The sequence below is a fragment of the Haliotis rufescens genome, unplaced genomic scaffold (genome assembly GCF_023055435.1).
Source record: "Haliotis rufescens isolate VD_foot unplaced genomic scaffold, xgHalRufe1.0.p SCAF_4, whole genome shotgun sequence".
NCBI classification, from domain to species: Eukaryota; Metazoa; Mollusca; class Gastropoda; order Lepetellida; family Haliotidae; genus Haliotis; species Haliotis rufescens.
The window spans coordinates 17,423,353-17,448,358 of record NW_025964112.1 but is presented as its reverse complement, the minus strand read 5'-3'; the positions used below and the strand labels follow the sequence as shown (position 1 = coordinate 17,448,358).

At 40.4% G+C, this 25,006-nt stretch overlaps 1 protein-coding gene across 2 annotated transcripts; it reads left to right on the top strand.

The window, feature by feature from the left end:
- Positions 1-163: 163 nt before the first annotated feature.
- On the top strand, positions 164-23,886 carry LOC124149224 (MPN domain-containing protein-like). Of its 2 annotated transcripts, none has more exons than XM_046520673.2 (15): positions 164-233; positions 2,825-3,027; positions 3,729-3,875; positions 4,774-4,911; positions 7,259-7,431; positions 7,725-7,765; positions 9,041-9,206; positions 10,586-10,682; positions 12,925-12,997; positions 13,284-13,360; positions 14,185-14,353; positions 15,862-15,932; positions 16,305-16,397; positions 17,066-17,158; positions 18,013-23,886. In XM_046520673.2, exons 1-15 carry the CDS (start codon positions 230-232, stop codon positions 18,097-18,099), a joined length of 1,632 nt encoding a protein of 543 aa, XP_046376629.1. In that variant the 5' UTR covers positions 164-229; the 3' UTR covers positions 18,100-23,886. The 2 variants fall into 2 exon arrangements, with proteins under 2 accessions (XP_046376629.1, XP_046376628.1); XM_046520672.2 differs by having other exon boundaries at positions 15,862-15,950.
- Positions 23,887-25,006: the final 1,120 nt, after the last annotated feature.

Here is a 25,006-nt window from a genome sequence, read left to right as displayed (position 1 = left end):
GGTGAAAAAATGATTTATCATATCTATGTAAATTACCCAGTTAATCAACGTTTAAGAATAGTTAAATTCAATTTAGATATTTCACACCCGTGTTAATGAGATAATATTTAGAACCTTTCAACGAATCAAATTAGACTGTTTCTGCGGTCTTATGAAAGGTCATGGGCCACAGGAAGCACATGTAAACAAAGGAAGTGATCTTGAAAGTTTTTGAACTTTGCTGATTAAAATGGGTATTAATATGATCTTTCAATATAAATATTCTTTTTATAAGATAGTCGCAATATAGAACGATCTGTGTGCCATATGCAATACTGTTAATGTGATACATGTACATTGTAGTGATAAGTGACAAAGATGCTTGGTGCTTATTCGGCGTCTATATACAGCACTCAGCTGATAGGTCTACATGAGATATATGATATACTCATCTCTACATAGTGATGTAGAAATATGTATTTATGTGTACAATTTCACAATTGCTTAGTGACATGTGATCGGATTTTATGATCGATTAATGTAAGCGTTGGCATCATGCTGAATGATACACAGACAGGAACTTGAGATGATTGCTGATGACATTTTGATGGAAGCAACAGTATATTGCAGATAAAATAAAATATAGGCCAATCCCAATGTTCATGACATAATAATTTACCTGTTATCATCAAGGCAACAATAAAACATTTGACCATGATAAGAACTCTCATTCCTATATATTTCTGTCTTTATCACATTTATGTACAAAAGATGGACTTATGAAGTTATGGAGCACCTTTAGAATACATTTCCACAACTTCTCGTGAGGACGATCTCTGACGTAGGTCACATGTCTCAAGCAACCAGTTTTTGTGAGAATCCGTCTGACGCGAACCCGCAACCTTTGGATTGTTAGCCATAGGCCGGGGACGGGTAACTCGGGTACCCGTCTTGGGTGGGTACTGAGTAGGACCCGGGTACCCACAGGACTACTGTGGTTAGTCACGGGATATATTGTTTCATGACGAAAAAGCACTATAATTTTAACTACATGGTTACACGACAATGTTAAGACTCTAATGTTTGCATTTCATCATGACTTAAATATGTTTAAACAAAGGTAAAACTTCGGTCAACTTCAGTGTCTGCATGACCACATCATTTTATACATGTATCTAAAAACATTCTGCCAGGGCTACTGTCAAACTATTCCCAATCGGACATTGTATACCTATCTCTTGACACCAACAGCGGGTACCTGGGTAGGGTCGGGTAATAGGGGTGTGGGTACCTGGGTAGTAAATTTGGACTCGTCCCAGCCCTAGTTAGCCAACAGCTAACCGACTGAGCTACGTCCACACTGTGAAACAAAGTGCAAATTTACCTAGTCATGACTATGACGTTACAGAACTGAACAAAAAGGGTCGAATAGGTGACGGACACTTACAAAGGTTGCGGGTAGGCATGGTGTCTCGTGACTTTAGTCTACGGACACTTACGAATGATCCCGATGCCATTTGGCACATTCGTCCTATTCCGTAATCTACAAGATACCGAGTGGTGAGGAATAAGCCGATATGAAGCGAATTGAAAACGGCTCCAGAAGTCAGACGTCAAACTCGCGAGTACGCATGAATGATATGGTATTTAATAATTCGTTGGGTGATTTTTGTGACAGAAAAGTGTGGTAGGGAACACTGTAAGGATGATGTGGATAATAGTAAGGAACGAGGGAGGCATGAGCATGGCTAGTGACGACACAACACTGAGTTCTCTTTTGAATCAGTACTGAAAAAATGTAGCGGGTGAAAGTGGCTTGTGTGAATGTTCCAGGACAGTTTCCAGTCGACACAAAACCATTGCATCCTTTTTACTCGACGTTTTTGTGTGAAGAATAATAGGAGCCTCTATAGAATCTATAACAGCCACTAAACGAGTACCTAACCCTAATGATCGTTAAGGGGTGATTGATCGTAGGGGATCCAAGGGCTAAGGATAGAGTTCGGGGTAACCTACCCTAACACTGGCGACATTTGGATGTGATATCCCTAATAAACTGCATTCTTGTGCATAATAATGAAAATTAATGAACCGGAAACATAATGTATGTATATTAGTTCCCATTTATCACCATTTTAGCTACTTGAATTACGAGAAATACGAAATAAAACATATATAAAAAATAAAAGTGCTTTCGTAAACAAGTGCTTGTTCTAAAATGCGCCACCGCAGGCTCTATTTAGTAAACAAATATTCAAAACTCTCAACACCGCTGGGGGCGGTCGGGTAGCCCAGTGGTTAAAGCGTTCGCTCGTCACACCGAAGACCCGGGTTCGATTCCCAACATGGGTACAATGTGTGAAGCCCATTTCTGGTGTCCCCAGCCGTGATATTGCTGGAATATTGCTAAAAGCGGCGTAAAACCATACTCACTCACTCAACGTATTCAATGACATTGCGTGTAGAGATGATAGATCACTGCGAGGAGCTTATGCACACTCAGTGGCCCCTGACATCACAGGGCATTGTTTCGCCGACTGGCAACAAAATACTACAAATTACGTCATAGGGTATTGTCACGTGTTTGAAAAGTTTGTGGTACTGTATTCTAAAGGTAGGCCTGAAGTTATATGTTGTTATTATTAAAGTCAACAATGTACGCTGAGCATTGCTGATGGGCACAGTTTTATTTTACCTTGTATTTTTAATTCCAACCACAACCTATGTCTGCTGAGTATTTATGAATGTATCGAAAGTGGGAACTTGTGATTATCATCTACATGAAATGATATTAGCATGATTAAATTTCTAAAATAAGTATTCTAATATGCTAAATTTTCAACAGAACACACAGACGATACATCCAGCCCTCGTGGAGGAAGTGTGAAGGATGATGAAGAAGACTATGATGATTCTGAAGATGAGGAAAATGCCCAGAGTGACAGGAAGGCACGTCAGGCCATCACAGGGAGAAGTGTTACTCTCCTTACACTCATGGAAGACAAAGTCATTGAGGCTGGAGAAGGAGTTCTTTCTATTGATTACCTGGTGAGGAGACATAGTTGAGAACATTTTAACATTATGAATAGTTTGCAAAATACAAAATGTATAGTTACACCAGACACATTTTACCCATGAAGATCCGGTGTAGAATAGGTCTTCAGCAACCCATGCTTGCCATGAAAGGCAACTATGTTTGTCGTAAGAGGTGACTAACGGGATCGGGTGGTGGGGTTCCCTGACTCGGTTGATGCATGTCATTGATCCCAATTGCGTGATTCGATGCTCATGATGTCAATCACTGGATTGTCTGGTCCAGACTCGATTATTTACAGACCTCCGTCATATAGCTGGAATATTGCTGAGTGCGACGTTAAACAACAAACAAACAAAGAACCAGACATATTTTGAACAGTATTGCATTTAATTCGTAAAATGTTGCAACATAGAAAATCCACCATGGGGATTCTAGGGAAGATTTGTTCCCCAGCAACCTATGCTGGTTGTAATAGGCTACTTATCAGTACCCAGCCTCAGGAGTCTTGGCTGACAGTGTGTCATCATTGCTCATAATATCAACCACTGGATTGTTGGTCAAGATTTGATTATTTTCAAGCTACCACCATTTAGCTGGAATATTGCTCAGTGTGTTGGTCATTAACTCCGTAGGTAATCAGAAGTTACAATTTTTATTCAAGTATCCTAACAAATAAATATTTTGTCACATGTTTACCATTTTTATTTATTAGGGCCAGAGGTTTGTAGCAGATTTACTGCCAAGTGGTAAAATTCGAAGTCAAGAAACCACTGAAGTTTTCAACACTCCTAGTGCCTGGGCCATTTTCTGTAAGAAACTTGTCAATCCTGCCAAGAAGTCAGGTTGTGGTTGGGCTTCCGTAAGTGACACATTTCTAGTTATCCACCTTTGATCTCGGTCCCATAAACTGTTTCCTCAGATTAATATTAACTCGCAAGACATATGATATATTTTATGAATTGCTAAAAAAATGACTGGTTATGAGTGTCACATAGTGCACTTCAAAAGACTTCCAAACGAAAAGTAACAGTATATATTTGGCAATGTCAATTTAGAGGTCTTACATATAACATGTGTTAAGGATGCGTAAAGATCCGTGTAGAGAATAGGTTTACAGCAACCCATGTTTGTCGTAAGAGGCGACTAAAGGGATCGGGTGGTCAGGCTTACTGACTTGTTTTATGCATGTCATTGTATTCTAATTGCGTAGATTGATGCTCATAATATCAATCACTGGATCATCTGGTCCAGACTCTATTATTTACAGACCACCGTCATAAAGCTGGAATATTGTTGAGTGCTGCGTTAGACAACAAACAAACAAACAAACAAGCAAACATGTGTTAAGATTTCAGGTTATGAAATACTCAGTAACACCTTTAATTGATTGGCCTTTTCCAGGAACTTCTTGAAGAGTTAGGGGGGCACGGGTGGCCCAGTCGTCTAAGGCGCCGCGATTCGCTGTGCAGAGATGCGTCCCTTGGGCACGCCAGAAACCTATGATTGTGGGTTCAAATCCCGGTTCGCCCCGATTATGTTTCTAGGTTTGTCAGCACCATACCCGTGCTCGTGGGTTTCACCGAAGTGATAAACGTCTGAGACCTGCATCACTTCGGGCTTTCCTTCCACATTAAGCTGACACGTCGTGATATAACTGGAATAATGTTAAAAGCGGCGTTAAACCCAACTCACTCATTCTTGAAGAGTTACCTAATTTCTGAATATATTTGCTGAACATGCAATGTATCTTTATATAGGTAAAGTACAGAGGTCGCAAACTGGACACATGGAAGATGGCTTGGTGTCGGAAACAACGTCCAAATAGTCCATATCGAGGAAACAGCCCGTACCGTGGAACCAGCCCATACCGGGCCAACAGTCCTCATCATTCTGTGGTACTGTTGTGTTACTGTTGTATTCATACATGTTTAGTGGTCTGCGGCTGGCTAGACATGAATTATCTCCCACAGATTATTGTTCAATGTTTGTTAATCACTTCTTGTGTGACAAGCGTGCAGTCAGTTGTTCCTCCTTTTACATGTTGTACCTGTTTTGAACAATAACTTCCTATGAAGGCATTAACCTTATCGGTTTTTAGAAAATGTACAGTAGTTTTTTATACTCAAAAGAAATTAATCTGACCAAAATAATTTTCATTGCCAGAGGAGATGTTTGTAGACTTGCCTCACCCGACGCTACACAGTGCTTTAGCTTCCCTACCTTTTACAAACAGACAGTACTGGAACAGAGATAGTGGAAACAGACTATAGCCCATGCCCCGACACACTCAAGTCATCCACCTTGGCCAATACACCCTTATATTCTACTCTGTCTGCCTTTGCCAGAAGTGTGTTTTGGACACTCATCTTACCTTAGATTTTCATCAGTTTTTGATGATTTCTAGTGGTTTAATAGCCATATATCCTTACCCTGATATATATATCCACTTAATTGAGAATGTATTCTATACTTTGTGTAAACGTCCAAAGTCATCTTTGCCCTTACTGCTGGCCTGTGCGCTCTTTTGAAAATTGATGCTCTGATTGGTCTGTTATATCAAGTGAAGAATATGCTTCTTACAGAAATGCTCTTGTTAAGCGATCCAAACACCTTGCAAAGGTCCTCCTCCATTGCCGTCTCTCTTCCGCCATCGGAGTGGGCCCCTCGCCTCCTACTTAGACTTGGGAGACCTCCTCTACGTCAACACTGATGCCTCAAGGTCTTCCACCCAGTCCATGTGCTCTGTACCGGTGGATTTTTTTTAATTCAGCATTTGTCCATGCTTTTTGGGAACAACTGCTTCAACATCGCCCTGACGACCTGGTTTTGCTGCCTTTTAGCACCAGTCGCCAGCGCCCTACCGTCACCGTATTTTCGTTTTCATGCCTCGTCAGACACTTCTTCCCACTTGGATGCTTCACCCTGAGGTCTTTTCAGTTCTTGTGCAACCACCTGGGCACTCCCAATGTAGATCCCTTCGCCATGGTGAGCAACAACTAACTGTCTGTGTACAGCTCTACATTCCCGGACCCAGCTGCTTGGGAGCTAGACAGTCCCTTTGAAGATCTAACCATTGAGACTTTGTTTTCTCCAGGCACTTGCCACGGCGGCCAGGGTTTGTGAGCTTCATGCTCTTGGTGTCACCCGGGTCAGATTCGATCATCGACCTAATGGCCAGGTCTTTCTTGGGACTTTGTCACTAAGAATCAGCTTCCAGGTCAACCTGATCGGCAGTTTCGCATCTCGCAACTTTCAGAGATTGTTGATCCAGACCATGATGTGGAACTCGCCCTCTGTCCTGTTCGAGCTCTCCATCAATATCTTCAGATGTCCCAGCAGTGTTGACGACACGCCAGCTTTTGTTCCTTCCTGTTTCCAGCCTTCTCTCAACAGAGCAGCTGGCCAACTCCAACACCATTGACCATGCCCTCAAAGAAGAATGAGGTCGCCCTTGGTCCCACTGGCTGTGCTGGCACCTGCTGAAGAGGTGGTACCACACCTTGTTTCAGCTCCCCTATAAACATTCTGAGTTGCTGGGTACTGTTCCAACAGAACCTGGTGAAGTATTGGTACTGTATTACCCCTCTCTCGAGCAGGATGTGGAACACCTTGCTTTTGCCCATTGTCAAGCAATGCTCTCTCTACCTTCAGACCACTTTTTTGTTCCGTCATATACCCTAGCCTGCCGAGGATGGAGACACTACCTCGTTGGCACCTGGAGGGAACCTTGCCTGACACTGTCACAGTGCTTCCTCAGCATGACTGGCGCTTATCATCGTAAGCCAGCCTTCCATGTCAGTCGAATAAAGCACTGTGTAACGTCAGGTAAGGTAAAACATTAGCATTTCGGAAGGCCCACCTGCACTGCGTCAGCCTCGTGAAAAATACAAGGGAGTATGGGTCAACTTGTGGGTATCAGGGCACAGACTATAGTTTGTTTCGACTGTCTCCCTGTTCTAGTACTGTCTGTTTATTAAAGTGAGGTTAGTTTAAACTTTAGCGTCATGTAAGTATGAAAACATTGCATTTGAAAAGAGGTCATTTTAGCCTGCAGCCACAAAAAATAATATATCTTTTCATTTAAATTTTGAAAAATATTTATTGCATATATAGAACAGGGGAATTGCCCTTATTGTTTTATTTTTTCACTCAAAGTTTGAAAGGCAACATTTTCATTAACAGTCAACAGTGTGATTCACATGAAGCAAGAATGTTTGGTTATTTGGTGTATTTCATCTTCAGTCTCCAGGTTCAGCATCAACAGGTGAGAATGGCTGCAATGGGGACTCAGCATCCCGTGTTAATACACCTAAACTCCTGGAGGAGCTGCAGTCAGATGTCAAGGGAAGCAACTCCTCTCCACTTCCTACACACGGCAACACCTCACTGACTAATGGTGCCTCAAGTTTAAAAAGGTAATTTTGATATTTATTCCTTGAACTCATTTGGAATACAATTCCTGTACGTGACCAAAGGTTGATGTCCGGAAAATATACTTCAAATGTTTATGTTGTGGTGTATTAATTTGCTGTTGTACAATTAATACCCGGTCTACAATAGGAGTTTTTATTATCAACATGGTTACTCCGTTTAATGCATGTATCTTGGTGTGGTGCGCATTATGTTGACTATGGTTGCTATTGGCTGGTATCTACTACATGTTCACTGAACTAAAACAATGTATTCAATCAAAATCTTCCCATTGCAGGCCATTTTATAGTTTCTTCCATGAAGAAGTACAAGAGGAAGGTGAGGAGGACTTACTTAATTCTTGACCCGTGAAGATCCGGGGTAGAATAGGTCTTCAGCAACCCATGCTTGCCTTGAAAGGCAACTATGCTTGTCGTAAGAGGCGACAAACGGGATCGGTTGGTCAGGCTCGCTGACTTGGTTGATGCATGTCATCGATCCCAATTGCGTGGATTGATGCTCATGATATCAATCACTGGATTGTCTGGTCAAAACTCGATTATCCACAGACCACCGTCATATAGCTGAAATATTGCTGAGTGAGGCGAAAAAAACTTGTTAAATTCTTGTCAGATATCTGTATGTTCTGAGCCTACTGAAAATCTCAGAAATTTTCCAAACAACACTTACTTAAAAAAAAGAACAAAGTTTGAAATTTAGGTGTTGGGGTCAGTTATACTGACGTTGAGCCTACCTGTCCTTGTTTTAACCCCATTAATGATGAGCACCAGGCAGGGTAACAACACGTACCTCCTCCTTTTAATGTCTGTTGGTATGATGCAACCAGGGATCGAAGCCACCAACCTTCCTCTCTCCGGGCAGATGCTCTGTTCACTAGATCCCAGAGGTGGTCCAATATGTGCAGAGAGTGGAGGAACCTGGTGGTTACAGTGTTAGCTCATCACACCAAGGGCCCTGGTTCAAGTCCCACTTGACCGCCTCCGTGGTCTAGTGGTAGAGTGCCGCCCGGAGAGCGGAAGGTCCAGGGTTCGAGCCCCGGCCGCATCATACCAAAAGACATTAAAAGATGGTACTTGTTGTTACCCAGTCTGGCACTCAGCATTAAGGGGCTAAAACAAGGACTGGTCGGCTCGGGGTATTCACGTTAAACTGTGGCAAAGTGCATGCATGTCGCTATATAAGTGCAATAATCTTGGACACGACGTTAAACCCCATTTCACCTCACTCGAGTCCCCCTTTTGAATAATGTGTGTCTTCCATTCTTGGTGATTGATATAAGGTCGAAAGAAGCAGAAAATTCCACTTCCTCACTGCACCATGTGCATCAAATTGTTAGGTAATATGCCAGTTCAACGTTACACAAATGTATAAAAGGAGGACAGTTCTACAGTAGGAAAATTTCTACTGGGGATTCAGGCAGATTAGATCCCCAGTACCCCATGTTTGTCATAAGAGCCAACTGATGATCTGATGGTTACAATGTACAATAGATCTAAGATGCGTAAATGTGTTGAGAAATAGCCACCTGTTGATTGTTAAAGAGCTTGCATGACAAAAAGAAAACCTATTATCAATACAGTGTTCTTCCTTCAGCCTTGAACCTGTCCTTGTCAGGACCCTTAGTGTCAAAGGAGAACCGACAGAATTCAGACCAGAACAAGAACTTTGTTCCGGACAACGTCCACATGCCCGGCAGTGGCCCTTTTACCTGCCGAGCATCCATCAAATACACCGCTCTTGGGAAGAGGAGTAACGACAGGTATGTGTACAAATAGTGTCGGCAATAGTCACAGTCCATGACATTGTATTCAGGGTTACAGTAGCATACAAATAGTGTTGGTTATAGTCATCGTCCATGACATTATATTCAGAGTTACAGTAGTGTACAAATAGTGTTGGCTGTAGTCGTAGTCCATGACATTGTATTCAGAGTTACAGTAGTGTACAAATAGTGTTGGCTGTAGTCACAGACCATTGAGAGTTACAGTAGTGTACAAATAGTGTTGGCTGTAGTTGTAGTCCATGACATTGTATTCAGAGTTACAGCAGCGTGCAAATAGTGTTGGCTGTAGTCACAGACCATGACATTGTATTGAGAGTTACAGTAGTGTACAAATAGTGTTGGCTTTAGTTGTAGTCCATGACATTGTATTCAGAGTTACAGCAGCGTGCAAATAGTGATGGCTATAGTCACAGACCATGACATTGTATTGAGAGTTACAGTAGTGTACAAATAGTGTTGGCTTTAGTTGTAGTCCATGACATTGTATTCAGAGTTACAGCAGCGTGCAAATAGTGTTGGCTATAGTCACAGACCATGACATTGTATTCAGAGTTACAGTAGTGTACAAATAGTGTTGGCTTTAGTCACAGTCCATGACATTGTATTCAAGGTTACATTAGCATACAAATAGTGTTGGCTGTAGTCGTAGTCCATGACATTGTATTCAGGGTTACAGTAGCATAGTGTTGGCTATAGTCACAGCCCATGACATTGTATTCATAGTTACAGTAGCATACACACCCGTGAAGATTCAGGTAGAATAGGTCTTCAGCAACCCATGCTTACCCTAACTATGCTTGTCGTAAGAGGCGACAAAGGGGATCGGGTGGTCAGACTCGCTGACTTGGTTGATGCATGTCATCGATCCTAATTGCATGGATCGATGCTCATGATGTCAGTCACTGGATTGTCTGGTCCAGACTCAATTATTTGCAGACTGCCGTCATATAGCTGGAATATTGCTGAGTGTGGCATTAAACAACAAACAAACAAACAAGTAGCATACAAATAGTGTCGGCAAGGGAGGGGGGCAGTTTGACCAAAACAGATAATTTGTAAGACCATGGTTTAATATCTGTTTTCAAAGTGAGGTCAACATGCCCACCCGTAGACATGGCAGAGGTATTGGCTGTTTTCATATTTGAAAACATGTCTGAGGCTATTTTCAAGAATGACAACAGGATTGATATATCTAGGCAATGGTTTTCCGATGTTTGATACTTTCAAATTCAAGGTGTTTCCACCATGTGTCCAGTGTAACATTCACAACTGTAATTTACTTAGGATAGAACAGGTTGGATGATAGTACCGATATGTTTTTCATACTGATATGATTTGATATGTTATCTTTTCAGAGACCCCAACTCCCTTATAGAATGTGAAAACTTTGCTGACTATGGAAAGATACAACCTTTCACTGTGTCCATTACATCCAATGCAATGTTAGTCATGGTAGGTGAACTTCCCATTGACATCATTCTGGGCTTGTAATAGGGAGACATGTTGCATCATTGAGGTGCCAGCATCCGAGTAGGTTCTCATTCCATATTTGCTCTGATTGTCATCCTTGGTCTGTCAGCATCATACCCATGTACCTGGGTTTCACACCCCATGGGGGGCGGTGGGATAGCCTAGTGGTTAAAGCGTTTGCTCGTCACGCCGAAGACCCGGGTTCGATTCCCGACATGGGTACAATGTGTGAAGCCCATTTCTGGTGTCCCCTGCCGTGATATTGCTGTAATATTGCTAAAAGCGGCATAAAACCATACTCACTCACTCACTGCCCAAGGGGATTCCGAACTAGAATTGATCCCCAGCAACCTATGCTTGTTGTAAGAGTCAACCTAATGGATCGGGTCATCAGGCTTTGTGACTTGTTTGACGACTTGTTAGTGAATTTGACTTAGGTGTTCATGATTGATTATTTATCAGTTGCAATCATATAACTGCAATATTGCAGAGTTCAGGGTTAAACAAGAAACAAACTCAGGTTTCACCAATGTGGTAAACCTCTATAACATCACTTTGGACTTTCCTTTCTCTTGAGATTTCTCTGTTCAAAGTGTCGTTCACCCAATCATCAATACTTCACAGGTTTGCATACACTGTTTGTAGTCACTGGTTTTAATGATAAGACATTAGACTTAGCCAGGTTCCAGTTGGAGCAAAACCGGCAAGGACCTGTGAACACTCAGAATACACGTCAGTCTTTCTAGTGGGACATGTGCCACAGCCTTGTGACCGTCTGCTCTACATATTGCTTCAATATTTTGCACAATCTTAATGCTCAGGGATCATTGGTCTTCTGATAGTAATTAACAGCCTCATTTCATGACTTCACTAAAAATAAATACATGACACTACTGTTCCACAAGGCAATCATATGTATTAGCGGATGATGGGAGAATGTATCGATATACTAAACTTGTGATGTGTTGACAATGTGTTGACTACTGTTAACCAACTCACTGTTTTCCAACACATTTTAAGTTCCCTGTAATTATTATAAAATCTGTTTAATGTCCAAAGATTTCACACATATATAGTTAAATGTTTTATTCACTAATCACTATTTATCTATCAATGATCATATCCCCATGGGGATTCTGGGTTAGAATTGGGTGACAGCAACCTGTGTTGGTCCTAAGGAGTGACTTGATCATTGATTGATCATTGTGTGTCAGACACCTTGTGTGTCGGGTCCTTGTGTATCAGGTCCTTGTGTGTTGGGTCCTTGTGTATCAGGTCCTTGTGTGTCGGGTCCTTGTGTGTTGGGTCATTGTGTGTCCGGTCCTTGTGTGTCAGTCACCTTGTGTGTCGGGTCCTTGTGTATCAGGTCCTTGTGTATCAGGTCCTTGTGTGTCGGGTCCTTGTGTGTCAGATCCTTGTTGTTGGGTCCTTGTGTGTCCGGTCCTTGTGTATCAGATCCTTGTTGTTGGGTCCTTGTGTGTCGGGTCCTTCTGGTTGGGTCCTTGTGTGTCCAGTCCTTCTGTGTCGGGTCCTTCTGTGTCGGGTCCTTCTGTGTCGGGTCCTTGTGTGTCGGGTCCTTGTGTGTCAGGTCCTTGTGTGTCAGATCCTTCTGTGTCAGGTCCTTCTGTGTCAGGTCCTTCTCTGTCGGGTCCTTCTCTGTCGGGTCCTTGTGTGTCGGGTCCTTGTGTGTTGGGTCCTTCTGTGTCGGGTCCTTCTGTGTCAGGTCCTTCTGTGTCAGGTCCTTGTGTGTTGGGTCCTTGTGTGTTGGGTCCTTGTGTGTCAGATCCTTGTTGTTGGGTCCTTGTGTGTCCAGTCCTTGTGTGTCCAGTCCTTTTGTGTCAGGTCCTTCTGTGTCAGGTCCTTGTGTGTTGGGTCCTTGTGTGTCAGGTCCTTGTGTGTCCAGTCCTTTTGTGTCAGGATCTTGTGTGTCAGGTCCTTCTGTGTCAGGTCCTTCTGTGTCGGGTCCTTCTGTGTCGGGTCCTTGTGTGTTGGGTCCTTGTGTGTCAGGTCCTTGTGTGTCCAGTCCTTTTGTGTCAGGTCCTTGTGTGTCCAGTCCTTTTGTGTCCAGTCCTTTTGTGTCAGGTCCTTCTGTGTCAGGTCCTTGTGTGTTGGGTCCTTGTGTGTTGGGTCCTTGTGTGTCAGGTCCTTGTGTGTCAGTCAACTTGTGTGTCAGTCAACTTGTGTGTCAGTCACCTTGTATATGAACCATCTCATGTTGTTATAGGACTTCCACAGTCATTTAACCAGCAGTGAGGTGGTCGGCTATCTCGGAGGGCGATGGGAGACACAATCACAACGTAAGTGAGCTATTATGGATTGTTTTGCCTTGAGGTTTTTTTATAAGATGAAAAAGGATTTTTTGTTTCGAAACCGAAGGGTTGGTTGTAGTATGTTGTAGGCAGTAAAATTACCTGAGAGAGGATTTTGATATTTTGGACCCATCCCTTTTACAATGCTGGATCTGCCTTTGGATCCCTCAAGCTGATAATTAATAAGAATCATTATCTGGTGTGGGAACGGTGTGTATGGATATCTCAACATAACATACTTGTTCTAACTTTAAGACATATCACCCTATTTCAGATGTCACAATACTGGAGGCTTTTCCCTGCCGTTGTCGTCTCGGTGATAAAGATCGTGCACCTGGTATTGAGGAAGAGGTGGGTGTAGTTTTATCTGCGTAAAATGTGAAATTCTAATTACTGAAATAACAGCTATTTTCAGTTGACAATGATGACTTTTCACTGCATTCTTGATGTTAACAAAGGGACACAGTTGCCCACTTATCACATTTTCTGTGTGTGCAGATTTGCATGACGTAGCCATACCTGGATTCCAGGACAGGTTCTTACAAAACAAGGATCATATTCTGGCTGAAACCGGTATCTTGTCACTGGTTCAACAAGAATATCCTTGTGCTTGTAGACTTGCATCCTACATTAAGCTAACACACTGTCATGCAATTGACATACTTTTGATAGAGGTGTTGAACCCTATTTTTTCAAGCACTATTATAAGCTTGGTGAAACATATAATCTTGAAACTGAATAATCAATTTTTTCTGAATGAAATAGTCCCAACTGAGAAAACTTCCACAGGGCTTGAAATAAATGTTAATCCCAACTCGGATAATTCCCTTTCACTTGAGGGTAGTATTTAATAAAGCCAGAAGACTTTGGATAACTTTGCAGTCAGGTCAGAAACTGGTTCCCAGTATGAGTATCGGTGGTCAGACTATGTGACTTCATAGATTGTGTGCCATCTTTATTCATACTCAATATCTTGAATTGTTCTTCATACTATCAGTCACTGGTTTGCCTGGTCTCAACATAGTTATTGTGCAAGCTGTATTTACCAGTTACGTTGCTGGAATTTTGGAGCAAAGAAACATTCATTCTTCCATTCTCAATCCACTCGACATTCCCTCCTCAACCAACACAGGTGAACAGTGTCATGTACCTGTATGATGTGTTTGTGGTTTCAGATCCGCCGGACGATGAGTCGGTCAGGTCTACAGTTGGTGGGTTGGTACCACAGTCATCCCAACTGTCAGCCGGACCCATCCCTGAAAGATCTCGACTGTCAGATGACGTACCAGCTCCGCATGAAGGGATCTGGGTCCTCGTACCACCCATGTCTGGGTTTTATTGTGTGTAAGTCTCCTTCACACCAGTTTGCTGTCAGCACTGTGCTTTAGACTTGCCTCCAACATTACTCTGACATACAGTAAGGCTAAAAAAAATAATAGTCTTGGTTCTCAGGCATCACCCGCATCATCATAAAGTTCGCCGCACGTTTCATTTTTAGTTCCATTTTTAAAAGATATATAAAAATCCTTTAGTCAAATTCTGTGTACTATTGCAATATTTTACTCAAGGAATACATTTATGTAGGGAGGCCCTTTCCCAGATTGATAGTACACAATTGTTTATCTGGTTACACAACTGTTTATTTGGTTACATACTAGTTTGAACACCCCCCACCCCCAAAATTTTAAAATGAAACATTGCCTGAGAACCAATTCTTTTATTTTTTTAAACCTAATCCCTGTTATTTTATTGACGATTCAAAGTATGGCAGTTATGCTATATGTGTCCATTCTCTGACAACTAAGGTTTGTTTCAAGATGGTAATATGATTATGATTGCTGTGAATAAAGTGAGTTGGTGCTGTGGTGGTATGTGGTAAAGCGGACCCTATGGAACAGGGTAAACAGAAGATGTAAGTGTATCGGAGGGAATGAGGTGAAGTGAGCATGTCGTTTCACACATGACAGACTTAATGTAAACAATTATTATGGAATGAAAATGTGACCAATAGTAATAAGGTAGACTACAAACATAATTCCCAAGTCGAGATATTCAATGAACATATTGTGTAACAACAGGATTAACTTCATCATAATTAAGTATGGATTTGTTGATATGCAGTGACCAATGACATAAAGATGTGTGTTTGTGGGGAAAATGATAAATTTATGGAAACCATTGAATACCCATGGCTTAACCGAATCCACATTATGAAGAAGAGCATTATGGCGAGGGATCACTGTACCAAGATAACAAATGAAGTACTGTTGAAAGCAGCACTCAACCCCATTTACATTTCTGCTACAGTTTTCAAAGCTTTCTGGGTGATTTTATGATGTTTGTTTGTTTTTTAACTTCACACCCAGCAATATTACAGCTATATAACGGCGGTCTGTAAATAATGGAGTCTGGACCAGACAATCCAGTGATTGATATCATGAGCATCGAGCCATGCAATTGGGATACGATGACATGCATCAACCAAGTCAGCGAGCATGACCACCTGATCCTGTTAGTCGCCTCTTACGACAAGCATAGTCGCCTGTGATATTATGAAGCAGATATTAGGTCAATGTTGAATTTTCATGCCAGAATTAGACAGATACATATGTTGTACCTATTCTTATAGTTTCTTTCTGTAGTTATGACAGGGGAGTCCTGGGCCCACTTGCACAAAACGATCTTAGCACTACGACTATTGTAAGCCTATGTTAAAGTATGGGGTTTACAATCATCTTAGCGCTAAGATCACTTTGTGCAAGTGGGCCCTGGATGTTTCTGTTATTCTAGAAGTGTGGTTCTGTATGGGGTCAGTTTTTGCCAGTAGCTGTATCTATGTGTTCTATCTACAGCACCGTATGATGTGAAGCCGGAGAAGAATGAGGCAGTGTTTCAGGCATACTGGGTCATGCCTCCCCCAGATGTGAGTAGCACTAACATGGTAGGTGCATTGAATACATCCTCAAGCCCTCCTAAACAATGTGTCCAATGTTTTTTACTGGAAAGACTAAATTTCCCTTAACTGTGCGGTTGCGTACTTAGGGCACGCCAGAAACCTTTGGGTGATGGGTTTGAATCCCAGTTTGCCCTGAGGATGTTTCTAGGGTGTCGGTACCATACCTGTGGTTGTTGTTTTCACCAAAGACATTGAAGACTAAACACTAAACACTAAACACTTCTTCCCACATTAAGATGACATGCTATGATACAACTGAAATAATGTTTCAAAGCAGCGTTAAACCCAACTCACTTGCTCACTAAAATGTCTTTCACATGTGTTTTGTTTTTTTACCAGCATCACCAAGCGTCAGACTATGGAATTCCCATGTGCATGACATACACTGTGTACCAAAATCCCTCCTTATCTGAAGAGCTCCTCACAGAAATGGTAAGGCTCGTCCTACTTAGAGAGAAGCTGTGCTCCATGTTCTGGTGTCTGTCTCAGTGTTGTAATCAGTGCCATGTATGTAACTGAGGCCCTGTCACTGTGAAAACTGGGTAGTCACTACCTGCTAGGTCCTGAGATGTATCTGTTATTGCAATGATAAAGGTTTTGAGGTGATAAAAAATAGACATTTTTTTCATTTTCATGATACCATTTATGTCAATTCTTTGTTTAATATGAATTTGAAAGGAAACCAGAGTAATAAGTTCCCTGGTGTTATCAGTCATGTTATCATCATGATCATGTTATCAGCTGGTTATGTTATCATGTTAAGTTATCAGTCATGTTATCATCATGATCATATTATCATCTGGTTATGTTATCATGTTAAGTGGGCGGTCGGGTAGCCTAGTGGTTAAAGTGTTCGCTCGTCATGCCGAAGACCCGGGTTCGATTCCCGACATGGGTACAATATGTGAAGTCCATTTCTGGTGTCCCCCGCCGTGATATTGGTTGAATATTGCTAAAAGCGGCGTAAAGCCATACTCACTCACTCACTCATGTTAAGTTATCAGTCATGTTATCAGCTAGTTATGTTATCATGTTAAGTTATCAGTCATGTTATCACTCTGTCAAGTGCATTGTTATGATGAGGACATTCTGGTTTTCAGAAAAAACTGGTTGACTTTTACAAATGTGCTCCTGACAGAATAAGGTTTAAAGAAAACTGGGTGAATGCAAAACCCTTCTTGGAGAAAGTGAAGGTTTGTACAGTTTTATGTGTCAAACATAACCGGGAAAGTAGCTTCATCACTCCTCTGAAATTTTTAATGATTGTATTATTCTTGTCATTTCTTGTGAATGAATTTCAGAGGTTGAGTAACTTTATCATCAACTCTAAGTTTGCACAGAATTTCACTGTGCCATTGGAATCAAGGACAAAACAAAGCCAAGTTAGTTGTTCCAGCATATTCATAATAATAGAATACACAATGGCAATAAAACACACTGGATAGTCAAGGATGGGTATGACCTGTCATTTTATGTCATTAAACCTCCGTTTACTAATGTTCCATTGAGGTTGGTTGTGTCAAAGTTTTACCATTGACCTGTTTTAAACCAAACAAGACCGATAATATCCACTAAAATGTTGATAACGTGCAGGGGTCCCATTAATAAACATTGTGGCTGTATTTAAACCTCTAGAACATGTAAAATACATCACAATATGAACGTCCGAAGATGTTTAATTGGGCTCTTTTGACTTACCAGACTTTGAGCCGAGAGATTTATTTTCTACATACCACTCATACTATTGGTAGATGACAGGAAGAAGAAAGGGCTTGTTTGCTAAAATGGAATTGATGGAAAATTATAGGTGAATACCCTGGTTTAATGTCACGTTAAAGAAAATCTTATACTCAAAGCATCATTATTATTGATAGTTTAATTATTGCTTTGTACAACCCGTTTTTGTGCCGCCATTAATCTTATGAAACATTACAAACTTAATGAACCCATTAGCTAATGGAGGTTTGATAAATCCCAAATCCATTTTGTCATGTGGTACTCTCTCATTTGCTAACTTGTAACTAACTTGCAGACCTGTTTGTTTTAGGATTCTCTCAGCGCCCGACTCCCACAAGACTTGATAGACAAGGGAAGCTTCTTGGAATATGTACAGCAACTCCTCGTACCAGTCTAGTCAAACTTCAACCAGTTCCATGTTTCATTGCATATTCCAGAATCAGTTTTCTGCAAAATCATTTGTCTGAAACTGGAATGGGTTGGTGATCAATCTAGATTCAGTTACCCCAGAACTGAAGCTGGTGTCGATTCTTCATAGAACATTCCAACCTGATGGTCATATGAGCTGTGACACTGCCATGGGTTTTGTATGCAGGGGAAATGGTGTTCCTCGTCCGAGTTGCGATGATATTATTTATTTGCTAACAACAACTGGAATGAGATATTTCTTGTGTTTAGTATGGTACAAGTGATTGTTAGCGTATTTGGTAACCACCAACCACAAGGGCACTTAACATGATCAGTTACGGCATATCCTCGTAGACTCCATTTGATTTTATGTTTGGTGTCTCACTTGAAACAGACTATATTTTTTACTGTCAAATTAAATAGGGAACATTTTGTTGTTCCTGTTGACTCAGTACAGTGAACACACCAAAAACAAATGTCGACTTGAAATGAAATGGGGAAGATTTGTGATAATGTTGTCTTTTTATGTTTTCAAAAGGGGGCAAGGGTGACACAGTGATTTAAAGGCATGTTTATCAGGGTGTTCTGTACTATTTTGTTGTTTCTCAGGCTACCTTCATCAGTAAAAGACCCCCAGTTTAAAACCACTTAGTTCATCCTTGGAGACCAGTGTGAAACTTCTAACCTGTTGGCAGCATATGTTTTAATAATAATAACAAGAACACCCATTTTTCGAAAGTTTTTGCCTGAGAATCACTTCTTTTGTAATTTTTGTTGTTGTGTAAGACTTGTTGTACTGCAGTAGAAAGGAGACAGAGATATGTCCAGTTTGTACCGCTGGACATTCACCGACTGGTTGTACCCATCACATTTTGAATGGAAGTTGTTGGTCTATGATTGCGTATCTCAGTTGACTTTGTTACATTCTATTTCCCCACAAACTCTTTCCTATGAATTCTTTGTGCAATATTTTCAAGAGATCTGATTTAGAATCTTTTAACACATTATTTTTGACTACAGTGATGTATTCTTAAAGAAAACAGGCACCCCATATACACGTTTGTCTTTCTCTGGCTTTTTCACGTGGTATTGTACACCAGAGTGTACCGTTAAGATACAATACATGTATACAATGTTTTAGGAAGATACAGTTTCAGTACAAGCATTTACTTTGATGTACAAGGGTTGTATTACGAATTATACTGATATTGCCTCATTTTGTCGCGAAACAAAACCATATTTATTGAACCGAATAATACAATACGTGCTAGAACTGAAATACTTTTCAAAGCATGAATCAAACTCACTGACTCACTTATAAGAGAAAAATCTTTCGAATCTCAAATATTCCACAGAGAGCAGTTGTGCATGTATCTCAATTTTTGTGTATCATTCCAAGCCGATTCATGCTGCAGGACAAACATGCCGATATTGTGAGGTCCATGTGGTCTGTAAGTGTACGTCACTGAGAATCTCCCCATGCATCTGTATATATCCTATATATCCGAGTGCCTTATATCTACAGCGTTTGTGAGGGTCTGAATGGGGGGTCGCATCTGTCCATATATTAGTTGGTACCTATTTATTCTTATGCATGTAAATTAAGCTAGATCTGTGTCTGTTTCTATAATGATTTCATCCCCCCAATATATTTGTCTAACGGCAGGGGAATAAATTGAAATAGATAAGATGTTTTCTTTTTTTTGTTCATTGTTTGTCACAAGAGATGCAATGTTAGTTTCTTGAATGGCATTAGTTGTGTGAGAATCAGAAATCTTGATACATTCAGTTGAAGTTGTTCAAATAGAATTCCGTTCGAACACTAAAGTTGATTGTATCTAAAATTTGCAATAACTTCAATTACCACGTCTGACTGCTTATTGGTACACTGTTGATGTAATTAGCACTTCACCTCAGACACCCTTATTCTGACTTATAAGCTTTTTAGGAGTGTCAGGTAGCCTAATGTTTGAAACCTGCTAGCCAGTCCCAGGTTTGATTCCCAGTGTGTACATTGTGTAAAGGTTTGTCTCGTTTTATGCCACCATGATATTGCTGGAATATTGCAAACTGCATCCAGAACCTCATAAGAGTGATAACCTTGACAAAGATTGTATTTGCAAAATCAAGCAATATCATCATTTTTTCTAATTAATTATTTAGACAAAGTGTTCTGTATTGGTGTTATATTTATTGCAGACACCACGTTAAAACCAAATTAAGAGAATAGACGGAGTCTCGAAGATACGCATAGTCAAGTAAGATCCCCGTTTTGAAACCATATTTGAATAGTCCCTAGGATGAAACAGTCTGGGTTTCTAGTATGTCTTTATAATGAGAGAACAAAATGTACAAATAATGAAATTCAGTAGTTAAGGGATGAACTGTGGGAAAGTATGAGGTATTGTTAATAATTAGGCCCAGCTCCACATACTGATAATCACATAATTTTGAAAAACTCTCAATTTTCCAGCTACATAAAGGTTGCCTGTTAAATGTAGACCAGAAAAGACAGCAATCCATGTCGTCAGGGGACAATGAAACGCCATCAACCAAGCCACCGAGCCCGACCTCCCAATCCATTTGGTTGTCTCTTAATCCTAGGCAGGGTTCGAAATTAACTTAATTCTGATAGTCCAAGACCAATAACATTTAGGAAGGACTAGTGACATTTCATTGTGGACTACCTCTTTTGCCATTAGGTAAATTGCAACTCTGTAGCATGTCATTTGTTGACGACAAGAGAAAATATTGAAATTATTTTCAAAGCCTGATAGGTTGCTGGGATCTAATTTAACCTGGAATCTCCACAGTGTCTTGGAAGCTGGAGTCTGATTACATCAATTACTGCATCTATATTCCATCTTTGTTATATTACAAGTTGACTGTCCTATAGTTTCATGACAGACAACAAGCAAATCAGAGATGAGAATTTTGGGCTTGAATGATTTTAATGTTTTGTTGGAGCTTTGTACTTATGTCCTGAGGTTCTAATGAGCTTTGTTCAAAAGAATTTATTTCACAAATATGTCATGGCATTTGAAGAATATATGTGTGCACAATGTTGATAAATGTATTTGTATGACCAGATGGGTGAAAGCTTTTTCCTCAAACCTCTTTGGTCACAATCCTGTGTGCCTGAAGTTAATGTGTATTTATTCATTATTCATTATCCATTTTAATTCATCTTAAGTTTGAACAGATTGTACAAAACTGTATAGCTTCACTGATTATCAATCAGAGGGTTTAAATTGGCAAATCATCTGTAATCATTTTCCATAGGATTAAATTGAAAGGTGCATCTAATCTATTTGAACATAATTTACCTTGTCCTAGTTACTATTTTTCATTACATTTTAGATGGTATCTGTGCTCAACTGGCTTACTGACAGTTAACTTCTCATTGAAATATGAATACTGCTTTGATAATCCTGATATCAATACATCACTATGGAACTCATCTTCTCGAGGCAAGGGAGTTAACTCGGTCGGGTAGCCTAGTGGTTAAAGCGTTCGCTCGTCACGCCGAAGACCCGGGTTCGATTCCTGACATGGGTACAATGTGTGAAGCCCATTTCTGGTGTCCCCCGCCGTGATATTGCTGGAATATTGCTAAAAGCGGCGTAAAACCATACTCACTCACTCACTCACCTTACCGAACTAGGCTGGAATTTCATGGCTCATAGCGCCACCAGTAGCAGTTACAACTTATGTCCCTGCTATTGCCCACTTATTGACCAATCAGATTCCACCTCTCTTTTCAATTGCATTTTCTTCATCCAAAATGGCTGTGCCCAGTCCAGACGATCTGATTGATAATCAAAATGGGTCTTACCTAGCAAAGTACATCAAATCACTTGAGCACCTTGATTAAAAACATTTGTAAAACCTCTGTCAACGCAGCATTGACAACGCAGCATTGACAGTACACATGCTCTGCAAATCCTGCAAGCAACTGAAATCAGTATGGCAGTTGCTATGTTGTTTATGAACCCAATCTCAATTTCGTTCCACGATTTGGATTGGACTATGCACTCGTCCAGCTAAAACATCATCTCTCCATAATTCCCACCTAGTTCCGCAAGGGTGGAAACTGGACTTTTAAAGTCAGTTAACTCCCTTGCTTTGGGAAGATGTATGGAACTCTGATAGAGGCTCAGGGAGGAACATCAAAAAGAATATTGCCGCAAACATTACATACATTTTGAGAGGGTCCTCTTTTTGAGTACTCATGGATGAAAAATATTCCAACCACCCCCACCTCTATGATAGACTAGTCTAGATATTTCCTTGTAAAAATTGCACAAGTGCCCCAAAAAGTCTTTTTGTTTCTTGTCTCAGCTAACTTCATCAACTCCTTTTCAGGCCACACCAATTTCATACATGAGTTCTTCACTTTACAAGGCAGTAGATATAAAAACAATACTTCCAACAAGGGACAATAGGCTTGTCCATAAAACAAGGAAACAACTGGTTTACTTGAAGTTGGGAATATCATATGCAATTAAGGTCATCATGCCTTTGAAGCTTTATAAACATTATCCACCAATGTAGGAGAGTTGAAGGGCAAGGTTGTACAGGCTGAAGTTAGAAAAGGAAGGTCCCTCGGGTCCTCATGTTGTTTCATTTTATGTGTGACTTCACAATATCATATTATTGTTAAATTGCTAATGAACTTGCCATCCGCTGCCTGAATATAGCCCAGTATTTCAGACACTTTGTTGAAGATTCTTGGGAAAACATTAAACAATTCATAACTTCAGATTAAACTCTTGCCAATACAGATCTTAATGCACAAATTGCATGTTCCTCAAAGGTATTGTAGCTCTCTTACAGTCAATGCAAGTTTGCAGCACCATTACCATGGCCTAATGCTGGAAAGAAGTGGCATTGCCTTAATTTCAGACTTTTTCATATCCTTTTTGAAAATTCATTTTTGTGCTCATTTAAATAAGCACATGTACCAGCTTTAAACTAAAGAAAAATTAAGAATTAAAATATTTAAATCTTGATTAAATATTTTGAAGTTTCTTTATATATATTCATGATTTGGAGTAAGTAATGTGACAAACATGACAGTTTCAATAGTATCTGAAGTACTGGTCATCATTGATGAAGTGTCTATGGGGGTTAGTGCTTGGATAGACTATTGTGATGGAATACTATGAGGGGCAAAATGCCATGTAACCATCTCAGTATGCCACCAGGGGTCGGATACATTTTAGGAAGGGACATCCCGTGCTCAGTGACAAAAGAAAGGTTTTACATGCCTACAAATGTATTCTGTGTACCATAATGCCTTTACAACCATTATAAGGGATGTACTACTCACACAATGTAAAAATATGCTTAAACCATTTATGAAAATGAAATCAGTGCAGTTTTGTGATATAAATACCTTGAAATTATCATGGTCTTTGCAATGGCAGAGATGTTTCACAACATGAACTAAGATTTCCAATATTGTAAAGCCCCTAGTCATAATGCATAAGGGTTGTATATTACAATTCTCAGGTGAACCACAAATTGTCCTTTCCACTCTTTATAGCTCAATTAAATATGGGCACATTGACAGTAAAGATGCTTTGATTTGTAGATTGTGCAGTTTGATAGATTTTAGGTAGCAATACTTGAGTTGTCTGCCTTTTGGCCATTGTACCTGTTACAGATATACTATAGATGATTTTAGTATCTATTTATTTTCAAAAGTGCATGTTAATTTGTAGGTCTCCTATTTATATACATAACTTTAGAAAGAATAAAATATCAAAGAATACATATTGTTTCCTCAATTGAACTTTTTCCTTGTCATCAATGTAGCCTATGCAACGTAAAACAATATTCATTCATTCATTCATTCATTCATTCATTCATTCATTGTAGCCTGGCAAATGACATGTACTCAACAGCAGTTCATGAGGCTGTATATGATATGGTTTTCTTCACCAGATTTAAGGTGTGGACATTGTCACGATATGGCTGAAATATTACCGATGTGACGATGTGACGTTAAACTTTAACTCACTCACTCACCTGAGGTGTGGACATGGGCTTTGTAATTCAAAGCTGTCTTCTGCGTCAACCCATCTTCCCGTGGCAAGCGTGTCCACTAGCCTATATCAAAGTTGTGCCCCTTGTAATGAAAACGTGATATCCAATCAGATCACTGTTATCTCGTAGAGCTTCACAAAGATGGCAACTACCACAGGTGACGATCAGATAACACAAACATTCACGATTTCATCCCCGACACAAAAACATAGGCAATCATTTAAAAGATGAAATAGACATATTTGTGTCAATAAAGACAGGCAGCGGTAAATCACTTTCATAGGAAGGTGTACAAGTCGTGGATGTTGATTTTGTGAAACGTTTTCTCATTGGACTATCAATATGTTCGATAGTCCAATCATATTTAGCACAGGAAAGTGGGCTTGATGTGTCAAGGGTGGAAACAGGACTTTGATAAAAAGGCTAGTGGACGCTCTCTGGTGATCTCATTTAGGATGTCTCTAAAAAGTGCCCACAGAAATCCAATGAGACTTTAAACAAGGTCACCATTATTTCTTCTTAATTCAGTTAAGATACAGAGCCTTGTTTTGGAAACTTATGCCAAAGGTCATTGTTGGTCAGCTAGTAGATGATTTAGCAAGTTGGACAAGTGAGTGTGATGAATTTTGTTTAGTGTCACAGCACTTTCCATTAATATCACAGTGGCCTTTGAAAACTCTAAAATATGTCTGGACCAGGCAAACCATGGTCTGGAAACAAACCACACCAATGAGCACAATGAGATGCTATCAGTTAAGTCACATAGCCTGACCATCCAATCAATTAAATCACCTCAATCAATAGAATGCTGTGGAGCTATTGCAACACCGTTTCAACACCTGAGT

What these genes read in the sequence shown, in the direction of transcription:
- LOC124149224 (XM_046520672.2), top strand. An exon ending in ACAGTCCTCATCATTCTGTG is followed by an intron (nt 4,912 to 7,258) that starts GTACTGTTGTGT and finishes TTTCATCTTCAG; the next exon opens with TCTCCAGGTTCAGCATCAAC. An exon ending in CACCTGGTATTGAGGAAGAG is followed by an intron (nt 13,361 to 14,184) that starts GTGGGTGTAGTT and finishes TTGTGGTTTCAG; the next exon opens with ATCCGCCGGACGATGAGTCG.